General features: G+C 44.2%; 1 protein-coding gene across 4 annotated transcripts in view; it reads left to right on the forward strand.

Annotated features, from left to right (window-relative positions):
• The window catches only part of TEKT1 (tektin 1), a 49031-nt gene extending 31060 nt beyond the window's left edge, over nt 1-17971 (forward strand). For all 4 annotated transcript variants that reach the window (XM_077480603.1, XM_077480602.1, XM_077480605.1 and 1 more), the window contains 5 exons: nt 560-688; nt 4169-4309; nt 6500-6722; nt 7914-8110; nt 17751-17971. In XM_077480603.1, the coding sequence (XP_077336729.1) occupies nt 560-688; nt 4169-4309; nt 6500-6722; nt 7914-8110; nt 17751-17910 (850 nt within the window). In that variant the 3' untranslated portion in view covers nt 17911-17971. The remainder of the gene's footprint in view (nt 1-559; nt 689-4168; nt 4310-6499; nt 6723-7913; nt 8111-17750) is intronic.
• Nucleotides 17972-22967: the final 4996 nt, after the last annotated feature.

The following is a 22967-nucleotide window of genomic DNA, read 5'->3' on the forward strand; positions in this document are numbered from 1 at the left end:
TCCTTCGCCTTCATGATGCTCTTTGTTCACTAAGGTTCTCTAACAAACCTATGAGGGCGTCACAGAACAGCTGTATTTATACTGAGATTAAATTACGCACAGGTGGACTATTTACTAATTAGGTGACTTCTGAGGACCATTGGTTCCACTAGATTCTAGTTAGAGGTATCAGAGTAAAGGGGGCCGAATACACGCCACACTTTTTTCCTTCTCCATTGTCCTTCCATTTTACAATTATGTGCCACTTTGTGTTGGTCTATCACAGAAAATCCCAATAAAATTTATTTAAGTTTTCGGTTGTAACATCACAAAATGTGAAAACTTCCAAGGGGTATAAATACTTTTTCAAAGCACTGTATATTACATTTTTGGTCTTAGGTTTAATACTGCTTTATTTTTCCCAAACAAGACACGTAAAAAAAAAACAGGGGTTCCATACTTTATCTGAAGCCCAAATTTTTTTTTTAGATCTTACGGATACATTGTTTGTCCAAAAGGGTTTTATGAGCTAAATGTAATGTTTGTTGAAATATGTTTTAATAATTGTTGACTTTTGTAGAGAGAAGAGAGTTGGGATAGACCTGGTTCATGATGAAGTAGAAAGGGAGCTCATCAAGGAAGTGGAGGTGATCCAAGGGGTGATAGCACTACTGCAGAGGACTTTAGAACAAATCACCGAGCAGATAAGGTGAGTTATTTTTTTTCATGAAGTTTGTTAGCCAAAGAAATGGTGTAAAATGCATAACTATCATTGATAGTTGTGATGAAATCCAGCCCTGCCTGGAAGGCTGTTAAGTTACTGCTCCAGGAGGAAGCGGGGTCAATTTAGATGCTGGAAAAAAATCCTTATGCACATAGGCACAGCCATTCACTTGTATTTAAGGCTCCATGTGGTACCTGCAACTCCTTGGATGGTGAAAACTGCCTGACACTTTACACTTAGCATTATTTCAGTCTCTCACCATTCACATGCATGAGGCCATAAAGTGTTTCTTCTGTTAACTGGAGGATACATTTCTGCATAGTGTTTGCCGCTATAAAGGTTGTTATAAAGATTGTTAAAAACCTGTAAGTATTTTAATTATTATTATTATTATTATTATTATATCCACAGACTTGCTTTAATATTTACTATAATACTAGAGTATTAAGGAAAATTGTTATCCATACTTACCGTAATTTTCCTTTCCTGGATCCTCCCAATGTCCGCCTACTATGGGTCAGCTCTGCCCTCTCTGACCCCTCCAGGACCACCTCTTTCTTAGCCCATAAAGGCTGCCCACACCAGTGTTCAAAAATACCTACCTTGCGACAGATAAACTGGGTGGGAATCCCCGGCTGACATGGGGAGGATCCAGGAAAGGAAAATTACGGTAAGTATGGATAACAATTTTCCTTATTCCTGGACCTCCCCATGTCAGCCTACTATGGGATGTAGCAAACAATATTAAGAAGAGAGGGAAGACAAAAAATAAAAAATAAGCCAAACCCTCAATGCAATGCTACTCAAATTTTTTTAATGGGCGACAGCCGCCGTAATAACCATAGAGCCAAATGTTTCCTCAGGTGGACAAGCCACATTAAGCCTGTAATGCCTAATAAAGTTTTGGGCACGCTCCAGCTTGCTGCTCTGCAAACTTCCTCAGGGGCGACCTTCGCGTATGCTGCCCAGGATGCTGCCATACCCCTCATCAAATGTGCTTTGATCTCTGGAGGAGGAAGGCCCAGCGTTCTGTATGCATTATGCCTGGTCTTGACAATCTAGGAAGACACAACTCTAGATGTTGCTGGCATACCCTTTCAAGGCCCCATTGGGCAAACCTACAGCTGATCCTGTTTTCAAAAGCTTTTAGTCCATTTCAGGTAGGTTGATACCACAGAGACCAGGTCTAATCTACTCCACTCATCAGCTGTATCCGCTGGAAAGGCTGAGAGAATGATCTCCCAGTTCATACGAAATTATGTGGCCACCTTAGGGAGAAAGCTCGGTACCGGCCTAATGACTATCTTGTCTGGGAGCATCAAACAATATGGTTCTTTAGATGATGCTCGGAGACTCTTCTGGCCAAAGCAAGGACGAAAAAGAGCACTGGTGTGGGCAGACAGCCGCCCTTTATGGGCTAAGAAAGAGGTGGTCCTGGAGGGTTCAGAGAGGGCCGAGCTGGCCCATAGTAGGCTGCCATTGGGAGGTCCAGGAAAAAATCTTTATTTCCTGACACCAAGTCAAAGTCCAACATAGCCAGGCCCGCTGCAAGGATTTTTGTCTACTTAATTTTGGTGACCCCCCCCCCCCCCCATCCGGTACCCCCTCCCCTCACCACTCTCCCGCCACACCCACTATTGTGACAGGAGGGCAGTGTGACAGGTGGGGGGGAAGCGTGACAGGTGGGGGGCCAGTGTGACAGGTGGGGGGCCAGTGTGTCAGATGCAGGGCCAGTGTGACCGGTGAGGTGGGGGACAGTGTGACAGGTGGAGGGCCAGTATGATGGGGAGGGGCAGTGTGACAGGTGGGAGGGGCAGTGTGACATGTGGGGGGGCAGTGTGACAGGAGGACACCTGGACACACGCTGGCTCGGGCACTGGGCACTGTGTATTTGGCAACAGAACACAATATGCTGTGGTTATTGGTATGCTGCATGGAGGGAGAAGTCTCGGGCAGGAAGTCTCTTATCTTACTCGACAGGAACAGTTTGGAATAAAGAAGTGGGAGCCAGGGTCGGGGGTGGAGCCGAGGGCGAAGCTGATGGAGCAGTTCAGCACAGAGGAGGTAAGGTTTCCTCCTGCTGTGCGGAGCTGCTAAGCAGGTCATCGACTGCCAGCGGTCCTAGCAAACTAGTCTCCTGTCACATCCATCTAAGACAAGGACTGACTCTGCTGGCAAAGGTCTGGATCCGCTATTCAAGGGCGCCACTCTGCCCCCCACTGACCTAGGAAATGGAAGACAGTTTGTTTGTTTTTTTAAGTACAAATTTCCAGCTAGTGGCTGCGGATTTGGATGTTACTAAAGCCCCCCCCCCCCAATCCCGGTGCCCCAAGCCTTGCCTGCCTCTTCCTCCATCCACCATGACATCTGCTTTTTCCGGATTGACCAGCAGAGAGTCAGTCAGCGCCCCCAACCCAGTGTAGGGTGGTGGCCTTTATCCCCTCAGCCAGGCTATTTGGGAAACCAGTGGCCGTGGCTGTGCCCCAAGCAGCAGTGCCCCCTAGGCGGCTGCCTAATTTGCCAAGCAGCGACGCCGGCCCTAGACATAGCTATAAAACTTGCATAGTGGAAACTAAATGTAAAGTTGGATTGTTCCACTTGAATGGTTTACAGTTCATGGAATCAGCCATTACTTTGTGCACATGACGAAAAGCATAAGGCTTGTGTACGTGGGGACTTGCTAACTTTTCTTCCCTATTCAAGTCAATATGAATGCAAAAGCATCTCAGAAGGAACTCAAAACTATCTCAAATGCAAGCCAGATACTGTACACTCATTTACCCTGATCTTATTGCTATGGCAGCAGAGAAGCCGTGTTCAGTGTGATGTGATATTAATAACCACCAGTTAGTCTAATCAGCCCTAATATACTACTCCTTCCTTTTCGCTATTCTTTTTATCTTTTTTTATTTTTTATAGTTCTATTTTTTTTTTCTTACCTTGAATCTTAACCTTTTAATCATGTGTATCGTTAGTTCTTTAACATTTGTGCATGCTGTACAACTTTTGCCCATATATTCTATAACATTGTCAGCTCCATCTAGTGGCCAAAATTCAGTATAGTTTTCTGAATTATTCTAATGAAATAATAAAAGTAACCCTGTGCTAACAAGGGGTCAGGATAACAGAGAAAATATGTAACATAAACACTATCATACAGTAGTGGAATATTCTTTTGATATGTTGTGTTGACATTGTGGGTGCAATCTGCTATTTGAAACTGGATACTATTACGGCTAGTGCTGCAATTTTATTATTTTACTTATTAAGGACTGGAAATATTGTCTTTTCAGCTTGCTGCTTTTGTACGTAGATTTGTTTTATATAGTATGTTAACACAAATAAGTTAGCAGTGGCAGCTCCCATATTTCTATCCTGGCATATTACTTTAGAGCTATGGAGCCTCTTTGAATGCAGGGCTGTGATGTTGGTTCGATCATGAGAAAATTTCTCTTATACCTGCAGGCTGAGCCGATCCGCTAAGTACTTCCTGGAAAAGGACCTGAAAGACAAGTTCCAGGCTTTGAAAATTGATAATCATTGCAGCACATTCACAAACAACACTCCAGCCATCGGATATGCTTCCAATGTTGTGACAGTTCAGAGGTATAAACTCATACCATATTTATGTTCCATCTGCAACTTTTAACACCAGAGGTGAACAGTGATGACCATTCATTGCTGGAATTCCGTTTAAAGCTCAACTCCAGGAAAAATTTAATGCACACACACTGTAGGTATTAACTGCTTGTTTATTCTGGGGGAGATTAAAAGATCATATACGCACCCGATTCTCTGCTCCCCTGCAGATGGCTCTCCGCCATGCTCCAGAGTTGGACTGTTCCTCAGCATTAGCACATCCAGCAGAGCTATGGACCCTGCACTGGTCTTGATGATGCCAGGACTTTAGACTGCTGGAGCATGAGGGAGAAAACACTGCAGGGACTGGTCTGGGGGGGTGGAAACATTTACTTTGCCAGGAGCTCCAGTCTTAGTCTAAAAAATTAAACAAACACTGTAGCTGCTGACTTTTAATATAAGGACATTTGCCTGTCCAAGGATTCAGCATTGTTCTCACTCAAGCTGATTCTTCAATCGGCTGCAGGTCCAGGCACTGGTATCTTGACTAAGAGAAGCCGGCATTGAAGCCTCGCTGTTTTACAGGCAGTTTCCCGCTGTGCTTTGTGACTGGTTCTGCAGTCTTCTCGGACTTGTGATATGTTCCAGAAGGCTGTTAGGGAAGGAGGGGGGGGGGGGGGGGACAGAACTTCCGCTTGGATCGCTGCAGTGGGTACTTGTCAAAACCTAGTATCCACGCCCCCCCCCCCCCCAAAAAAAAATCTCAAATGTGGCAGAGGAGGGGTGGGGAGGATATAAATAAGTGGAACTTCCTCTTTTGGGTAAAGTTAAACTTTAAATCTTCTTTTCTATGCCCCCTAGATCCAAATGAGCAATTAACCCTTGCAGTGCAGGCATAGCCCCACTTCAAAGGAGAATTTTCAAGTTTCCCAGAGTTGGGCTTCAAGGGCACTGATAACTTGCTATTTCTGCTGCATTTAGACTGGCTTATCACCATTGATACAGTCGGTGATAAATAACTAAGGGTGCCTACATACTTAAGGGAATATTTTCCTTACCTAAAGGACCACACAGTGAATATTAATTTTTAGAGACAGCACACAGCATGATATAGACAAAGACTATGGACATGATAAGACTGTGGACCAGTGGTGGCTAGTTCTCCTTAGTTTCCCCCCCCCCGGGCCATCTTTAATATTGATTGGACCCTGGGCAAACATTTTCTTGGGCCCTCCCAAATCCACTTATTAACTATTTGTGGGCTCAAGGGGAAGCTGCTTTGGGCTCCACAACAATGACTGGGCCTGGGGTAGTTTGCCCTTTTGCCCTGCATTAAAGATGGTCGCTCCAAACCACCACCCCACACTAACGCCTCCCCACTTGTCACAGCAAATGCAAAACTGTCCAATAATGACACACAAGAGAATCCAGTAGCAGTGGATTACTTACATTCGAGGTGTGGGTGACCTGCAGCTCCTGTTTCTCCTGGAACACAAGAATCCCACTGTCTCCCCTGCTCCTAGACTGAGTCGGCAACACAAAAGCTGTGTTCAGTGTAAGAGAAGAGGGATCTGCTTGCTGAGGCAGCGGTGGCTTCTCTCCTCCGTCTCCTCCGTGTCCCGGCCAATGGTGTCTTAGGACTCCCGGCCAATGGGGTCTCAGGACCCACTTCCTGATTGGCTGGGTGGAGAAACAGCAAGACATTAGCGAATATGAATTTGCTAATGTCACGAAACAGGGTGGTCGCAGGGGGCAGTGCTTTGTGCCCCGAGCACACCCTTTATTTGAAGCCAATTAGAGCCTCAGGATCTAATCATGTGCTTCCAAAAAAAAAATCCATAGAAGTACAGCGCCCTGTAAATTAGGGGGGTGGCGCCCCTGCGTCCCTAATGAGCCGCTGCCACTGCTGTGGACATAATACAGAAGATGGTCAGAGACTGTGGACATGATACAAGAGATGGACAGAGACTGCGAGCATGCTGCAGGAGACTGTGAACATGCTATAGACCGGGGCATGCTTTAGGAGACAGTCACAGACTGGAGACATATTACATGAGACTGCTAGAAATCGCTACTATAACAGGGTAACAGCGAAACACAAATTAGTGTCTGCAGGGCTCCCAAAAGCCGCACAAAAAGTGCAAATAGATTGGGCACCAGGGCTCTAATATAATCTCTTGGTATTAGGTAAACTAAGCATTATTTTTACATTTCCAGCTCAGTCAACCCAGTTGAATGGGAGGATTTTAGCAACACAAACATTGTGAAAGCAGAGAAGCAGAGAAATAGCTCCGTAGCCCTTCGGACCCTTATTGACAGCATCTTGTCTGAAACAGCCAGTGATATGCGCAAACAGTGTGATACTGTCAACGTTGCCCTGAAAAACCGTGTCGCAGAGACAAAGGATGCAAAAAATAAGTTGGAAGTGCACTTAGCTAAGGTAAATAGACATGGTTTCCACTCTAAAATTGTTGTATGATGCTAAATCATTTTATTGCATTTTTCTTCTCAGTCCCATCTACTGCTGGGCAAGCCTGGAATCGACATTAAAATACTATTTCATACTTTGTTGTATCTTGGAGTTGCTGATTATTCACGGCCTCTTTGCAAAATGTTTATGTCTAAATAAATGCACTGTAATGATGGCTGTATAAGGTTTCCGAATAGTGATCATGCCTGTATAAAGTGTGTTTAAAAAAACACTTGTGTCCCTCGGAAAAAAAATGATGTGTCCATGCAAGTTACAATTAAGAAACGGGAAAAGAATGTTATCACTTTTTGAGAGCAAGTGCCTGAAAAGGACATTTATGACAGAATCACCAGGTATATATGAAAGAAAGCAGATTTAAAAATACAGAAAATTACTTCAGAAGTAACTTGGTAAAGCTTATATGAGATTTTAATGATTGGATTTACGTATATTTTAATACCTGGCTGTACATGTATGGTCAGGGCTGGGTTTACTATTGTAGCACTCACAGACCAGTGCCTAGGGCAGAAAGAAGTAGAGAAGCATCAAGCCTCACATTTTACAATTTTTGATAACGTATTCCTTATTTTGTTTCCTTCTTCTGTTAACCTGTAGACATTTATGACTAAATTCAGTAAGAAAGCTGTAGGTAAAGGGAAGTATAGAGGGTGTTGAGAAGATTCAGAAGGCTCTTCATAGCTCAGTAAACCTAAATTTTCTTTACTCAAACAAAACATAATAATGTGTGATAATAAAAAAGTGTTTGTGACCCAACTCTAATCTCAATAAAGATGGTGACGTAGCCAGAAGATGCCGCAGAAGAATTTTAGTCTTCCTGTCAACCTGCACTTACCAAATAGGTAGGCATGCAATTATTCTTCATGAGAACTGTGGACCTAGTGAAGAGGTCAACCAACATGCTCCCGGCTACCATGATTACCAAAGGGATTGAAGGCCACCTTTCTGGGTTCTGAGGTCTATTTTTTATATACTAGTTTGATGAAGAGTTTATACAATTTTATTTTTTTACGTGTATACCACGCCTATTTCTAAAAAGTAGAACAAAGACAGGGGCACATGTGATCAAATGATTTCAATGCCTATTGATTAATATGAGATTATCTTTTCTATAAACTCTATTTTGAAACATTTGTTTCTAAGGTTATGGATGAGATCACTTCACAGGAGAAGAACATAGAAAACCTGAAGAAAGCCATTGCCGATAAGGAAGGTCCAATCAAAGTGGCTCAGACCCGCCTGGAGACAAGAACACTGAGGCCTAATGTAGAGCTCTGCCGAGACCCTGTCCAGTACAGACTCGTCAGTGAGGTTCAGGAGATTTCCACAAATGTTGAAAGGTTAGAAAAACGTTATGTTCTCTCATGTACTGGTTTTGATTTGTTTTCCATTATATTCAAGATAAACCTGCCGAAAAGTTTTGAGCTGCTGTAAATGTGCTCTAAACATCTACAAATGATTAGACCCTTGACGACTCCCAACAAACAACCGATGTTTAGTGTATGATAAATCACTTTTTATTAGTAGGATGGTACTATCTTTTCACTATTCTTTTGTGCTGTTTCAGAATAGCCAATCTGAATATTCCACTAGGTGTCATGAGGTCATCTGCTGTGTTAATTTAAAGCTTAACTTGCCCCCCCCCCCCCCCCCCCCAACAATCAATACGCTTCCCTCACTTAACTTCAGTCAAGTTCAGTAACATCACATGTTGTTATCTCTCTCTATTGTTCCTCCAGCAGTGAGCAGATTCTAAATTCTGCAGACACCACTCTTTACAGTATTCTCCTGCCGCGGTGAAGCTTTTATTCTCCTATGTGCCCAGTTCATCCCTAAGCAGAGGTGTGAACCGGGCACATATGAACAAGGCAAAATGCCTTATCTCCTGTAGTGGGACCGCATTGAAACAGCTGCAACCAAAGTTTTGCAACATACAATATATACCTAGCTAATACAACAACACTGTCATTGAACAAATGTATCCAGACCAGGAGTGATAATTCCAACATAGGAGAAAAATAAAGAAAAACACACACTTTTTTTTTTTTTTTTTAAGCATCGTTAATAAAGCAGTTGATGTCAAGCATTTAAGCCCTTAGGGCGCAGGGTGTCCATATTAAAAATACATCTCATTTCTTTTTGTGAAATGCACTTCACCATTTTTAAGGTGCTAGGGTCTCTGTTGTGCACTTCCCTGTAACGAAACACTGTTCATATATCCAATTCTATATCCTGTATATGTTCAGAAACTCGCTTACACCATGGTCTTTTCATGTCCACACTGACATTGAAGGGCATAGACCACATGTGTGATGTCACAAGAAACAAAACCTTGGATGTCAAATACTTTATCTGTCTAATGACCGGTGTCAAAACCTGCTTCCTGGTCGGCCGGGAGGAGGATCAGTGTTACAACAGTGAATATCGATTCGCTGTTGTAACATACCTGGGTGGGCTCGGAGCGCACTCTCTGTGACCCAATCACATAAGTATAGGGGAGGCGGCGCCCGTGCGTCCTTAACCGCTAGCAGACCAGCCGCCGCAGTTGTACTGTGGCAGCATGGCTCGGCTGTGCGAATCGCTGTTATGCTACGTCGGTAGCATAAACGGCCACGAGGGAGCAATTTTGAGTCGCGATCGCTCGGGCACACGCACAGTTTCCGGTTCTCTAAGCAGTGAACTGACAGATTGTCTGTTCATAGAGTATGTTAGTTTCCCTGCACACTCCCATCCCCCCTTGAGTTAGAACACAGACTAGGGTACATGTTAACCCCTTCACTGCAAGTGAAATTTTTACAGTAATCAATGCAATCTTAATCGCACTGATCGCTGTATTAATGCAAATGGTCCCAAAAATTTGTCAAAATTGTCCGACATGTCCACCATAATGTCGCAGTCATAAAAATCGCTGATCACCGCCATTGCTAGTAAAAAAAAATTATTAATGAAAATGCCATAAACCTATCCCCTATTTTGTAGACGCTATAACTTTTGCGCAAACCAATCAAAATATGCTTATGTTTTTTTTTTTTTACCAAAAATATGTAGAAGAATACGTAGTGGCCTAAACTGAGGAAACATTTTTTTTATATATTTTTGGGGGATATTTATTATAGCAAAAAGTTAAAAATAATGCGTTTTTTTTTTCAAAATTTACGCTTTTTTTATTTTTTTGTTTATAGTGCAAAAAATAAAAACCGCAGAGGTGATCAAATACCACCAAAAGAAAGCTCTATTTGTGGGAAAAAAAGGACGTCAATTTTGTTTGGAAACCACGTCACATGACTGCACAATTGTCAGTTTAATCGATGCGGTGCCGAATCGCAAAAAGTGGTCTGGTCTTTGGCCAGCCAAATGGTCCGGGGCTTAAGTGGTTAATGGACGGGCCATCACTGGATGAAGCCCCATTACTGAAAACCTTATTCGGGCGCTTCCTGATTGCCGTTTCTCAGCAACTGCTCCCTAGGAATATTAAAGCGGGGTTCCACCCTAAAGTGGAACTTCCGCTGATCGGAACCCTCCCCCCCTCCGGTGTCACAATTGGCACCTTACAGGGGGAGGGGGTGGAGATACCTGTCAAAGACAGGTATTTACACCCACTTCTGGGCATAGACTCCCATGGGAGTTTATGTCATTTCCTGTCCTGCCGCGCTGTCTGCTGGGACACACACGGGTCCCAGTGACAGCGCGGACAATTCCTATTGCGCTGCGCGACTCGCGCATGCGCAGTAGGGAACCGGGAAGTGAAGCCGATTCGCTTCACTTCCTGATTCCCTCACCTAGAATGGTGGCGGCAGCAGCTGAGAGCCAAGCGATTGATCGGCCTCGGCATCGCTGGAACCCGGGACAGGCGAGTGTCCATTTATTAAAAGTCAGCAGCTGTAGTATTTAAAGCTGCTGGCTTTTAATATTTTTTTTTTTTAGGTGGAATCCCGCTTTAAGAACCTCCAAAGTGACCCTATCTATTTCAGCCTTTTTCCACAAACCTATCCTTTAAAATTTTAGCTTTACAAGAGTTTTATTCTCATAGATCAGTGCTAGTATATGTGTACATGTACTGACATTGATCTATGTTTTTATTGCTTTTTAGTGCACTTTGGTACTGTTTTTCTATGTGAGCATATACAGTATCACTGAAATACTAATTCTGTACTTGATGAGGAGTCTGTATATGTTTTAGTTCATACAGTGGCGTAACTAGAACCTTCAGGGCCCCGATGCAAGAAACCATGAAGGGCCCCCCTGACAGGGACCTTTACTCCGAGTTTGGCGGAACAACAGGGCCCGGTTGCAAGTGGGTGGCTGCATGTAAAGGAACCAATTTCTCCATTTGCCGCTGCGTCTCCATCTCTCCCTTCCACAGGCATTCAGCGGCTGCAGGAGGAAAATGGAGACCGGTTCCTCTATGTCGGTGTTTCTCAATCTTTTTCCAGTCAGGGCACCCTTTAAGTACATCCCTATGTGAATAGGGCTGCACAACAACCCCCCTGCAACTGTGTGCATTGCATGCAGTTGCAGCATAGTGATGATGCATTTAAGGGGTTGTAAACCCTTGTGTTTACATCCTATGCATTGAGGTGAAAAAACACCTGCCAGTCACCGGAACCCCAGCCCCCCCCCCCCCCCCCCGTTTTACTTACCTGAGCCCTGGAACTTTACCAGGTGGAGATGCGCTCTTCCTTTGCCCGGGGTTCTCTGCTCCTGATTGGATAGATTGATAGCAGCTCAGCCATTGGCTCCCACTGCTGTTAAAAAACCCAGGCATCGGGGGCGCCTGCAAGGTAACCCCCCCCCCCCCCCGGGAGAGCGCTTCTCCTAGGGGGTTGTCTGATAAGAGGAGGAGCCACGAGAGCCACCGAGGGACCCCAGAATACAAGGTTCGGGGCCACTCTGTGCAAAACGAGCTGCACAGTGAAGGTAAGTATAGCATGTTTGTTATTATAAAAAAAATTTAAAAAAAAAGCAAACCTTTACAATCACATTAAGGGATTAAAACAGGTGGTCAGGAGGCAACATATTGCCCCTTTACCAGCTGTCAAATATCTACTTTGAACAAGCAAGAAAAAAAAACGTTCTGATTGTACACATATGGGGTAGGGCTGGGGAAAAAAATCGATTTGAATCTTGAATTGAGTTGAGAGGTCAAATCGATTAAAATTTTCAGCAAATAGTTTTTTTTAGATATTTATTTTTTCACCAGGATCAGTGCTGACACCGCACCGGTCCTGAGGAGCTGCGGGCAGGAGTTTTTAGGTGAGGCCGTGGCTTCGTCCTAGTCCGCGAGGCGGACCTGCGGACTAGGACGAAGCCACGGCCTCACCTAAAAACTCCTGCCCGCAGCTCCTCAGGACTGGCGCGGTGTCCATAAAAAAAATAAACTGGATTCGAATTGTGAATCCATTTTTTTTTTTTTTTTTTTTTTTTTTTTTTTTTTTTTTTTTTAAAATGACAACATTTATTTTTTTAGAAAATCGTTCCAGCTCTAATATGGGAAGGGGGGGGGGGCAGGAATAAACGCAGATACATAAAATGTGCATACATACATCTAAACAGCGGCGGCTGGTGCTCAAAATTTTTGGGGGGCACAAAATTTTTTATAAACCAAATCATTAAATGCAGCCACTGTGCCGTCAAACCCTGCCACTGTACCCTCAAATGCAGCCACTGTGCTATCAATCACAGCCACTGTGCCCATCAAACGCTGCTACTGTGCCCATCAAACGCTGCCACCGTGCCATCAAACGCTGCCACCGTGCCATCAAACGCTGCCACCGTGCCATCAAACGCTGCCACCGTGCCATCTTAACGCTGCCACCGTGCCATCTTAACGCTGCCACCGTGCCATCTTAACGCTGCCACCGTGCCATCTTAACGCTGCCACCGTGCCATCTTAACGCTGCCACCGTGCCATCTAACGCTGCCACCGTGCCCATTTAACGCTGCCACCGTGCCCATTTAACGCTACAACTGTGCCATCAATTGCAGCCACTGTGCCCATTTAACGCTGCCACTGTGCCCATTTAACGCTGCCACCGTGCCCATTTAACGCTGCCACCGTGCCCATTTAACGCTACAACTGTGCCATCAATTGCAGCCACTGTGCCCATTTAACGCTGCCACTGTGCCCATTTAACGCTGCCACCGTGCCCATTTAACGCTGCCACCGTGCCCATTTAACGCTACAACTGTGCCATCAATTGCAGCCACTGTGCCCATTTAACGCTGCCACCGTGCCCATTTAACGCTGCCACCGTGCCCATTTAACGCTGCCACCGTGCCCATTTAACGCTGCCACCGTGCCCATTTAACGCTACAACTGTGCCATCAATTGCAGCCACTGTGCCCATTTAACGCTGCCACTGTGCCCATTTAACGCTGCCACTGTGCCCATTTAACGCTGCCACTGTGCCCATTTAACGCTGCCACTGTGCCCATTTAACGCTGCCACTGTGCCCATTTAACGCTGCCACTGTGCCCTCAAATGCTGCCACTGTGCCCATTTAACGCTGCCACTGTGCCCTCAAATGCAGCCACTGTGCCATCAATTGCAGCCACTGTGCCATCAATTGCAGCCACTGTGCCCATTTAACGCTGCCACTGTCCCATCAAATGCTACAACTGTGCCATCAATTGCAGCCACTGTGCCATCAAAAGCCGTCACTGTGCCATCAACTGCAGCCACTGTGCCCATTTAACGCTGCCACTGTGCCCATTTAACGCTGCCACTGTGCCCTCAAATGCTACAACTGTGCCATCAATTGCAGCCACTGTGCCATCAATTGCAGCCACTGTGCCATCAACTGCAGCCACTGTGCCCATTTAACGCTGCCACTGTGCCCTCAATTGCAGCCACTGTGCCAAACACTGCCACTGTGCCGAACGCTGCCACTGTGCCCTCAAATGATACAACTGTGCCATCAATTGCAGCCACTGTGCCATTAAACGCTGCCAGTGTGCCATCAAATGCTGCTAGTGTGCCCCCCCCCCGCTCGCCATCTACACACATGCGCACACACACACACAAATGCACACATACATAAAGCCTTTTCAAAAACGGCAGTGCTTTATCTTACCTCTTCCTGCCGGGTACTGCACTGTAGGGGGAGACAAAGAGCACACACTGCTTTCACTTTGGTTATAAGCAGTGTGATGCCTCCGAGCTCCCCGCACAGTGCCGATTACACTTCGGCTGAAGATCGAGGAGCTCGGTCGCAGCCACTGTACCCAAACGCTGCCACCGTGCCCAACAAACGCTGCCACCGTGCCCAACAAACGCTGCCACCGTGCCCAACAAACGCTGCCACCGTGCCCAACAAACGCTGCCACCGTGCCCATTTAACGCTGCCACCGTGCCCATTTAACGCTGCCACCGTGCCCATTTAACGCTGCCACCGTGCCCATTTAACGCTGCCACCGTGCCCTCAAACGCAACGCTGCCACTGTGCCCTCAAATACTGCCACTGTGCCATCAATTGCAGCCACTGTGCCAAACACTGCCACTGTGCCGAACGCTGCCACTGTGCCCTCAAATGCTACAACTGTGCCATCAATTGCAGCCACTGTGCCATCAAATGCTGCTAGTGTGCCCCCCCCCCCCCCCCCCCCACTCGCCATCTACACACATACACACACGCACATACATAAAGTATTTTCAAAAACGGCAGTGCTTTATCTTACCTCTTCCTGCCGGGTACTGCACTGTAGGGGGAGACAAAGAGCACACACTGCTTTCACTTTAGTTATAAGCAGTGTAATGACTCCGAGCTCCCCGCACAGTGCCGATTACACTTCGGCTGAAGATCGAGGAGCTCGGTCTCAGCCGCCCGCTCCTTCAGATATACAGGGGGGCCCTCAAGGCCCCCCTGCAGCACAGGGCGCGGTCGCCTTGGCGATCTCAGCGACCCCTATAATTCCGCCATCTCATATAAGATAGTACCCTCCTTGGCTGTAATGGATAGAAGGGTTTAGTCCTGCTTTAACCACTTGCCCACTGGGCACTTATTCCCCTTCCTAACCAGACCAATTTTCAGCTTTCGGTGCTCTCACATTTTTAATGACAATTACTCAGTCATGCAACACTATACCCATATGAATTTTTGTCCTTTTTTGCACACAAATAGAACTTTATTTTGGTGGTATTTAATCACTACTGGATTTTTTATTTTTTGCACTATAAATTAAAAAAGACTGAACATGTAAAATAAAATAAATTTTTCTTCATTTCGGTTATATAATTTAGCAAATTAGTAACTTTTCTTTATAAATTTTGGTCAAAAGTTCTACTGCTACATATCCTTGGTAAAAATAACCCAAATTAGTATATATTATTTGGTCTTTGTGAAAGTTAGTGTCTACAAGCTATGGTGGCAATCACTGAAAATTAATCACACCTGATGTACTGATGGCCAATCTCATTTCTTGAGACACTAACAAGCCAGAAAAGTACAAATACCCCCCCAAATGACCCCTTTTTCGAAAGTAGACATTCCAAGGCATTTTGTAAGAGGCAATTAAAAAAAATTAAGATTTTGTTTTTTTTACTTCTTCACAGATACCAAGTTATTTCTCACACACTGTATAGACATACTTGCAACTACACCCCAAAACACATTCTGCTACTCCTGAGTACGATGATACCACGTGTGAGACTTTTACACAGCCTGGCCACATACAGAGGCCCAACATGCAAGTAGCATCTCCAGGCGTTCTATGAGCATAAATTACACATATAATTTCCTGACAACCTATCACACTTTTGAAGGCCCTGGAGCACCAGGACAATGAAAACTCCCACAAAATTACCCCATTTTGGAAAGCAAACACCCCAACGTATGTTCTATGAGGCATTATGAGTCTTTTGAACATGTAATTTTTTTCCACAAGTTTTTGGAAAATGTGGAAAGAAAATGAAAACGCATTTTTTTTTCTAAGACACAGCATGTGCATACCACAAATTATACCTGAAAATACATTCTGCTACTCCTCCTTAGTATGACAATGATACCACATGTGTGAGATTTTTACACAGTTTGGCTAACCTTCAGGGGGCACCATCAGATGCTCTAGGGCCTAATTACTAAACAAATTTCCTGACTACCTATTACATTTTTGTGAGGCACTGTAGGGCACCGATAATACTCTAGTGGCACTGATGTGGCCTGGATGAGCACGGATGAGGCATGGACAAGGCACAGATGAGACACGGATTAGCACTGATGTGGCATGGATGAGGCACAGATGGGCATGAATGAGGCACAGATGGGCATGAATGAGGAATAGATAGGCATAATTGAGGCACAGATGGGCAAGGATGAGGCACAGATGGGCATGGGTGAGGCACGGATGAGTACTTCTGCGGTCTCCCCCCTCTCCTCACTCCCTGTACCGATCAGTGTGTACAGCATGTGAGGAGAGGAGAGAGCTGAACCAGACATGCACCAGTTTGTTGACAAGTGATTGTTTCGTCATTGAATGGAGCGATCATGTGGTAAAGTGTCGCTGTCATTGGCCCTTTACCCCAATCCATAAAGCAGACATTGCCAGGTGTGTGCCCCAGGGGGCGCTCGGGAAAAGTGATTCTGAGAGGACATCCCTGTTCGTCCTTTCAGCAAAAGCCGACTGTGCTGTAGCCATCATTGAGCTATGGCCCGGTTGGCAAGTGGTTAAAGTGGAACTTATACTCACTGATTTAACTGTTTTCCAAAACAGTAAGGCCTCTTTCACACACACGTCATCCGTTCAGTAACATTTTTTGCTAAGAAAAATGGATGAAAACAGATTCAGATTATGACCCCTTACGCATTGGAGGGGCTCTGTTGGAGTCTGCCTGCTCAGCGAGGAATCTGTCTGCTGATCCTCTGAGTGGCTGGATGGCTGGTATGTGTTCATTGTTTTAATGCAGAGCAGGCACAGCCTGCTCGCTCCCCTATATGGGTTACCAGATGTAAATGGACCGCCTGTCCATTTGCACCCAACTGCCTTCCGATCAGATCTGCCAGGCGGGTGGGGAACGGATTCCCATTCGTCTATTTTTAGCAGGCAGGATCGGATCTGATGTCGGCTGGTGTCAACAGACAAATACCCATTGACACCTGTTGCTCCATAGAGGAGACAGGAGGGTCCAGTCTGCCACCTGTGTGAAAAGGCCCTACATCAGTTAATATCAGTTTGCCTTCAGTTCAGTTTACATCAGTTTTTACATTAGTTCAGTTTACATCAGTTTATATTAGGCCTAAAAAAGGACACATCTGGACGGCATTCGTTTACATCTGTTCTATTCCATTTCAACAGATCTGAATGTTCCCTGTTCCATTTAAAAAGATGGAACTAAATGGCCATGGACATAAATGGATGATCTTTTGTTTACATCTGTTCTTCCGCCAGAAATTACTTGCTGTCCGTGTTTCTTGTCAGTAGACAGACAGCTCAGGTGAAAGGGTTACTTTCAAGGCATGCCTCTGCTGATAACTGTCAAATTTGCCACTGTGCTTATATCCGCTCTCAACCGATTTTTCAAGCCCTCAAATGGCTGGTGTCATAACTGATCACATGTGCAGCACCATGGCAACTGTAGATAATACAGAAGCTAAGATGGTGTCTTCCTTGGCTGTAACAGATTGGAGGGTTTTGTTCCGCTTTCAGATGTGGTCCGGTTGTAGCTATCTGTTCAAGATGTATACAAATGTGCTAGCGCCATAACAGAGGAAAAAATTGAGCCCCTGCAAATGTTTCACATAATGTAATAGGAGGAGTCATAACCCTTTCATATAAGAACAGCTCCCCTCCAAAAAGCTACTATCACTGGGAAAAGTATATTTCCATATAGGACAATTCGGTATCCAATCTGGTGGTGGATTTTCTGGTGCAATATTGAAGGCTCCATGGGCCCTTTCAATAAGTTTGAGCTGAACCTCCTGTTTTCATGTATTGAATTTCTTCTTTAAACATATAAAATTCAACAGTTTGTCTTTTCAATTGCAGACTGCATGAAACTCTGAGCCAAGCAGAAGCTGAATTAAAAGGCTTGATCCGTAACCAATTATCTTTAGAAGAAGAAATTCAGGTTAAAGAAAATACCCTGTACATTGATGAAGTGATATGTATGCAAATGAGAGAAGCTATATCGATCAACAATTTCTAATGTTTGTTTTGGTGGTAATTTTTCAACATACAAACGTAAAATAAAATATTTTTGTGCTGTGGCCAGTTGTCTACTATGTCTACAATAAATATATTTTATGAGGAAAGCATGTTATCCACTTCAGCCCTTTCATGACCAGGCCATGTTTTGCGATACGGCACTGCGTTACTTTAACTGACAATTACAAAGTCGTGTGATGCTGTACCCAAATAAAATAGATTTCCTTTTTTCCCCACAAATAGAGCTTTCTTTTAGTGGCATTTGATCACCTATACAGCTTTTATTTTTTGTGCTACAACCAAAAAAAGACAATTTTGTTATTTATATTTTTACCTTCTGCTATAAAACCTATCCAATAGAAAAAAAAAATGTAAAAAATCTAATTTCTTTATCACGTTCGATATTTAGACAAATACACCAACAGAGAATGGCAATGGTATAGTGCAGGGATCTGCAATTAGTGGACCTCCAGCTGTTGCAAAACTACAAGTCCCATCATGCCTCTGCCTCTGGGTTTCATGCTTGTGGCTGTCAGTCTTGCTATGCCTTATGGGATTTGTAGTTCTGCAACAGCTGGAGGTCCGCTAATTGCATATCCCTGGTATAGTGTGCCACATCCTAATATTGAAGATATATATTTGGAAAAGTTGTTGACAGTCGTTAAATAAGCCCCTCTTTTATTATTTACGCTGAGAAGCTACTATTTGTACTATATCCAATGTCTTTGGTTATAGAAAAATGTAAATCTCCTGAAGAAGCGCACATCGCGAAACGTGTAGCGCTTATCCATTATTACAACAAATTATTCCAGCCATGCTGAATACTACTAGGGTCTCCAGATTCCTAGACCCTGATTCAGTGGCTAGAGTTGGCAATATCAATGCCAAACTATAGGATGCTGCAGTAATGTTTTTATATATATTTTTTTTAGATTATTATCAGTCTGCCAAGAAAAGAGCAAAAAAGTACCAGTTACTTACCGGTAACTGTCTTTCTGGGAAATCTTCCAGGACGGCACACCTGAGAGATGAGAGGCTCCTCCCTACAGGAAACACAATCAATCGACAGCTGTTTTAAGTCCCCACCCTTCCCCTTGATCCTCAGTTTGTAGAGAAGTAACTCCTGAACCAGGTTCACAAGGGAAATCATTCCTCATAGGTACTCACCTTCTAGTGTTCTAGAATTTTCCCTCCTCCAACGGGCGGGAAGTAGGCCTGCCGTCCTGGAAGATTTCCCAGAAAGACAGTTACCGGTAAGTAACTGGTACTTTTCTCAAGTCATCTTCCAGGACGGCACACCTGAGAGGATAAACAAGTACCTCAGGCCTACCTTAGGGTGGGGCCACTGCAAAACCCTCTTGGCGAACCTTGGCTCTGCAGTGAGCTTTACCTCCACTCCATACGCTCATATGCTTGATGAAGGCATCTTAGCTGGATCATGCGGCTGATCTGCAGGTCTGCTCCACAGATGTTCCTGCCTTTTCCGCTTCAGATGCAGTATCTAGGTGAAATGGGCTCTTAAAAATGGAATCAGAAAACATGTTAAACTTGTAGGTTAGCAATGTTGCCTATCTCACACATCTAACAACCATGGCCTATTATGCCTGTAGGTGCTACTTAGAACCACTAAAAAGATAAATAAGAGACCTGTGTAAGACAAGGACACTACATTAATCAATAAGAGGGCCTGTCTTAACACTATCCTGTTGAGGGAAATAAAACTGCTTCCTTTTTATCTTTGTCAGCAAAAGACTAAAGGGAAGCCTACTTAAGGGAAATAGATTAACAGAAGCTTGAACCCTGGGTTTAAGGCACGCCCAATCTATGTCCTTACTTACGCCTGAGAGCCTTCTTCAGGAGATTAAAGTCCCTAGCAGGAGTAGACTACCCATATTGCTATGTCTAGTTTTGCTAAAAGGGCAAAATGAAGGCCATGCACCGAGCCGAAACCTATTCGATCGGGTATACATCTTTATACTTCATCCTCAGGCCCTAATACTCCTCTGAACAGAACTCTCCAAGTTCTTACTAAACAGGGCGATTCATTATCCCCTTCCTCCAGTGTCCCATAACCCTACAGGGCTTCAACCCTAGGAAATGGTTCTGGCATCCCTGAATGCAAGTGGTCAAGGTTTTCTGACATGTGGCAGCTGCAGCCCGAACTCCTGGCCCCTCCATGGAAAAGAAGGCTGAAATACAAAAAGGTGATACATGCATTATTAATATCACAAATAAAATGATCATAGATTGTGGGCACGGCACAATAGATTTAGACAGAAAGGACACAAGCATAGACAACAATGTTGTGTGCCTGAGTGTGACTAGCTAAACCAATATATCAAATATGGGAAGAGACCCAAATCTGAACCTCAACGTAGACAAACAGTCCTCATAGTCTGGTTTTCTGATGTGCTGCCAAGACGTAAAATCATTAAGACTCAAGCAAACCCTAAATACTGCGTATTTCTTTAGTGCAGCTAGCTAGGTCATAACTGATATATAAATACGGAAAGGACAGGAACCCCCTTTACTGTTGTGCTTTACCTATGTACAGCAAAACAAGGCTATAAAGACAGAAAGACCCAAACTTCTATGTTGTGTATTTCTGACAAACCACCACAGTTATAAGATTAATATGAACACCAACTCCCGTGTTGTGCATTTCTGCTATGCCACAGGGAAAAATATGGAACACAAGACAATCCTTTCTGTCATGCACTTCTGTAGTGTAGTTCAGATAGAACCAACACTGAGAAAGGACACAAGCAACCTGCAGCATTGTGTTTTTCTGAAACAGAAAGCACCAACAAGCTTCAATCTTGAGTATTTCTGCTGTGCAACAACATAAAAGCAGACACTGAGGAAAAAGACAGACAGCCTTTACAGCTGCAATCTTTCTGGTCTGCTGCAAAATAAAACAATAACGTCATGATGAGTATTCCTGCTGTGTAGCAAAACCTCAATCAGAAGGGACAGATAAGTTTAGGGTTGCCACACCCGTGCGACCCAACCTGCGACTTGGGACTGCAAGACGCATGAGAAGTCATATACTATGGCTTCCAATGGGTACCATTTGTGTCTGTGCGACACCAGCAGCCCCTGATTCCTGGATCCACAGACCTCAAGATTACACAGGTCGCAGGGAAAAAAACAAATAGCAATTTTCAGGTCGAACAAGTAAGGGGTCCCCAATGCTGTGACTCCCTGGAGGATTGCAGCCAACAAACCCCTGCTGTGTATCCCTAAGATGCAGAAAGGTAGATCCATGAGAAACACTGCTTAGCCTGATATACAAACGATAAGGCAGTAAATATAGGACATACAGGACACAAACATTCAATCTTTGTGTATGTCTGTTGTGTAGTAATATACCAATACTGAGCAGAGAGGCCACCATCCTCAATGTGTCTCTCAGCTGAGCAGCAAAAACAAAATCAGAAAAAGACAAGCAATCTTCACTGCTGTGTCCTTTCTGATATGCAGCCAATAAGGCAGTATATGCAAGACATAAAAGGACAGACAACCTTCAATCTTGTATATGTCTGATGTGCAACAATATAACAATTCTGAATAGAGATAGCACATCCATATTGAAGCGATTTGGCCTTGCGACGCAACATGTCAAATCGCATGGCTAAAATCAGCACAACACCACTTTGTGGTGCTACATGGATTACCAAAGGCAGTATATGTACTACACCTGGCAGGGGTTCAATTTGTATTTCTACTATGTAGCCCAACAAATTCGAACCATCAATTTTCACTGCTGCCTTTCTGATAAGGCAGTAATACGGGACACAAAACCTCACAGACCTTAATGCTGTATAAATCTGATGTGCAACAATAAAACACTATGAATAGAGATAGCACATCCATATTGAAATGATTTGTCATGCGACTCAACATGTCAAATCGCATGTTTAAACTCGGCAGCCATTGCTGTTAATAGCACTGTCTGAATCAGCACAGCGCCACGCAAATCAGGACCATCAGACTTCACTGCTGCCTTTCTGATAAGTAACCAACAAGGCAGTAAAACAGGACCCAAAGCCCCACAGACAGACCTCAATCTTGTGTATGTCTGATGTGCAGCAATATAACCATTATGAGCAGAGATGTCACCAGACTCAATGATGTGCATTTCTGCTGTGCAACACAAAACCAGAAAGTACAGACCACCTTCACTGTTGTATTTTTCTGATCTGTAGCCAAACAAAGCAGTACCTTTAGTATATAAAGGACAGAAAACAAGCTTCAGTGCAGTGCATTTCTGATGTACAGCAATATAGTCCTTATTAAGCAGAGATGTCACAAATCTCAATGTGTATTTCTGCTGTGCCACAAAAACATCCCAGCAAGCACAAACCTTCACTACTGAGGTCTACTGGTGTGCAGCCAATGAGGAGTCATGGTCTATCCCTTTATGAAATAACCAACAGGCAATTTATTTCATAGGCATAGCCTGGGCTGTAGATACTAAACCTTCACCACCAGAGAAGGAACAGATCCTAAAATGGTTGGACACCCTACTATTAGTAGTAGTTGTTGTCCTACCTTACCTCCATAGACTGAGCAAACGCTAGCCAGCACATATCCAGGTGGTGCTGATTAGCAACTAAAGTCTCAATGAGCCCAGCCCTAGAGACCAATTTAAGAGCTCTCTAGAAGAGGTGGTTACCAATTTAGCCTAGGAGGTAAATAGCTATTTGCAGGCTTCAAACAATCAATTATGTAGCTCTTGCATAGGTTTGCACAGAAAATCCTCAATTAAAAGGATGTAGGGAGCGATCTATGGTGAATCGCCTTTAGATCTGCCACTGAGTGGATTGTAGCCCAAACCAATAAAAAAAAAAAGTTTCTTCTTACCTCCTACATTATAATATAAACACAGTGTAAAGGTGGAGTGGGAGGTTGGAGCTTATGAAAGTTAACTATAGCAGGCAACCCCCAAAAGGAGGATCTGTGACAAGGGAACCCCTACTGTGCCACACAGTAGCTTGGTCTCTGCCCATCCTTGAATGTTAGGTCAGCTTTTAAACATTGTGAAGCAACTTCAGA

This window comes from Lithobates pipiens, unplaced genomic scaffold (genome assembly GCF_037356315.1).
Source record: "Lithobates pipiens isolate NorthernLeopardFrog02 unplaced genomic scaffold, aLitPip1_a1.2 Scaffold_16, whole genome shotgun sequence".
NCBI lineage: Eukaryota > Metazoa > Chordata > Amphibia > Anura > Ranidae > Lithobates > Lithobates pipiens.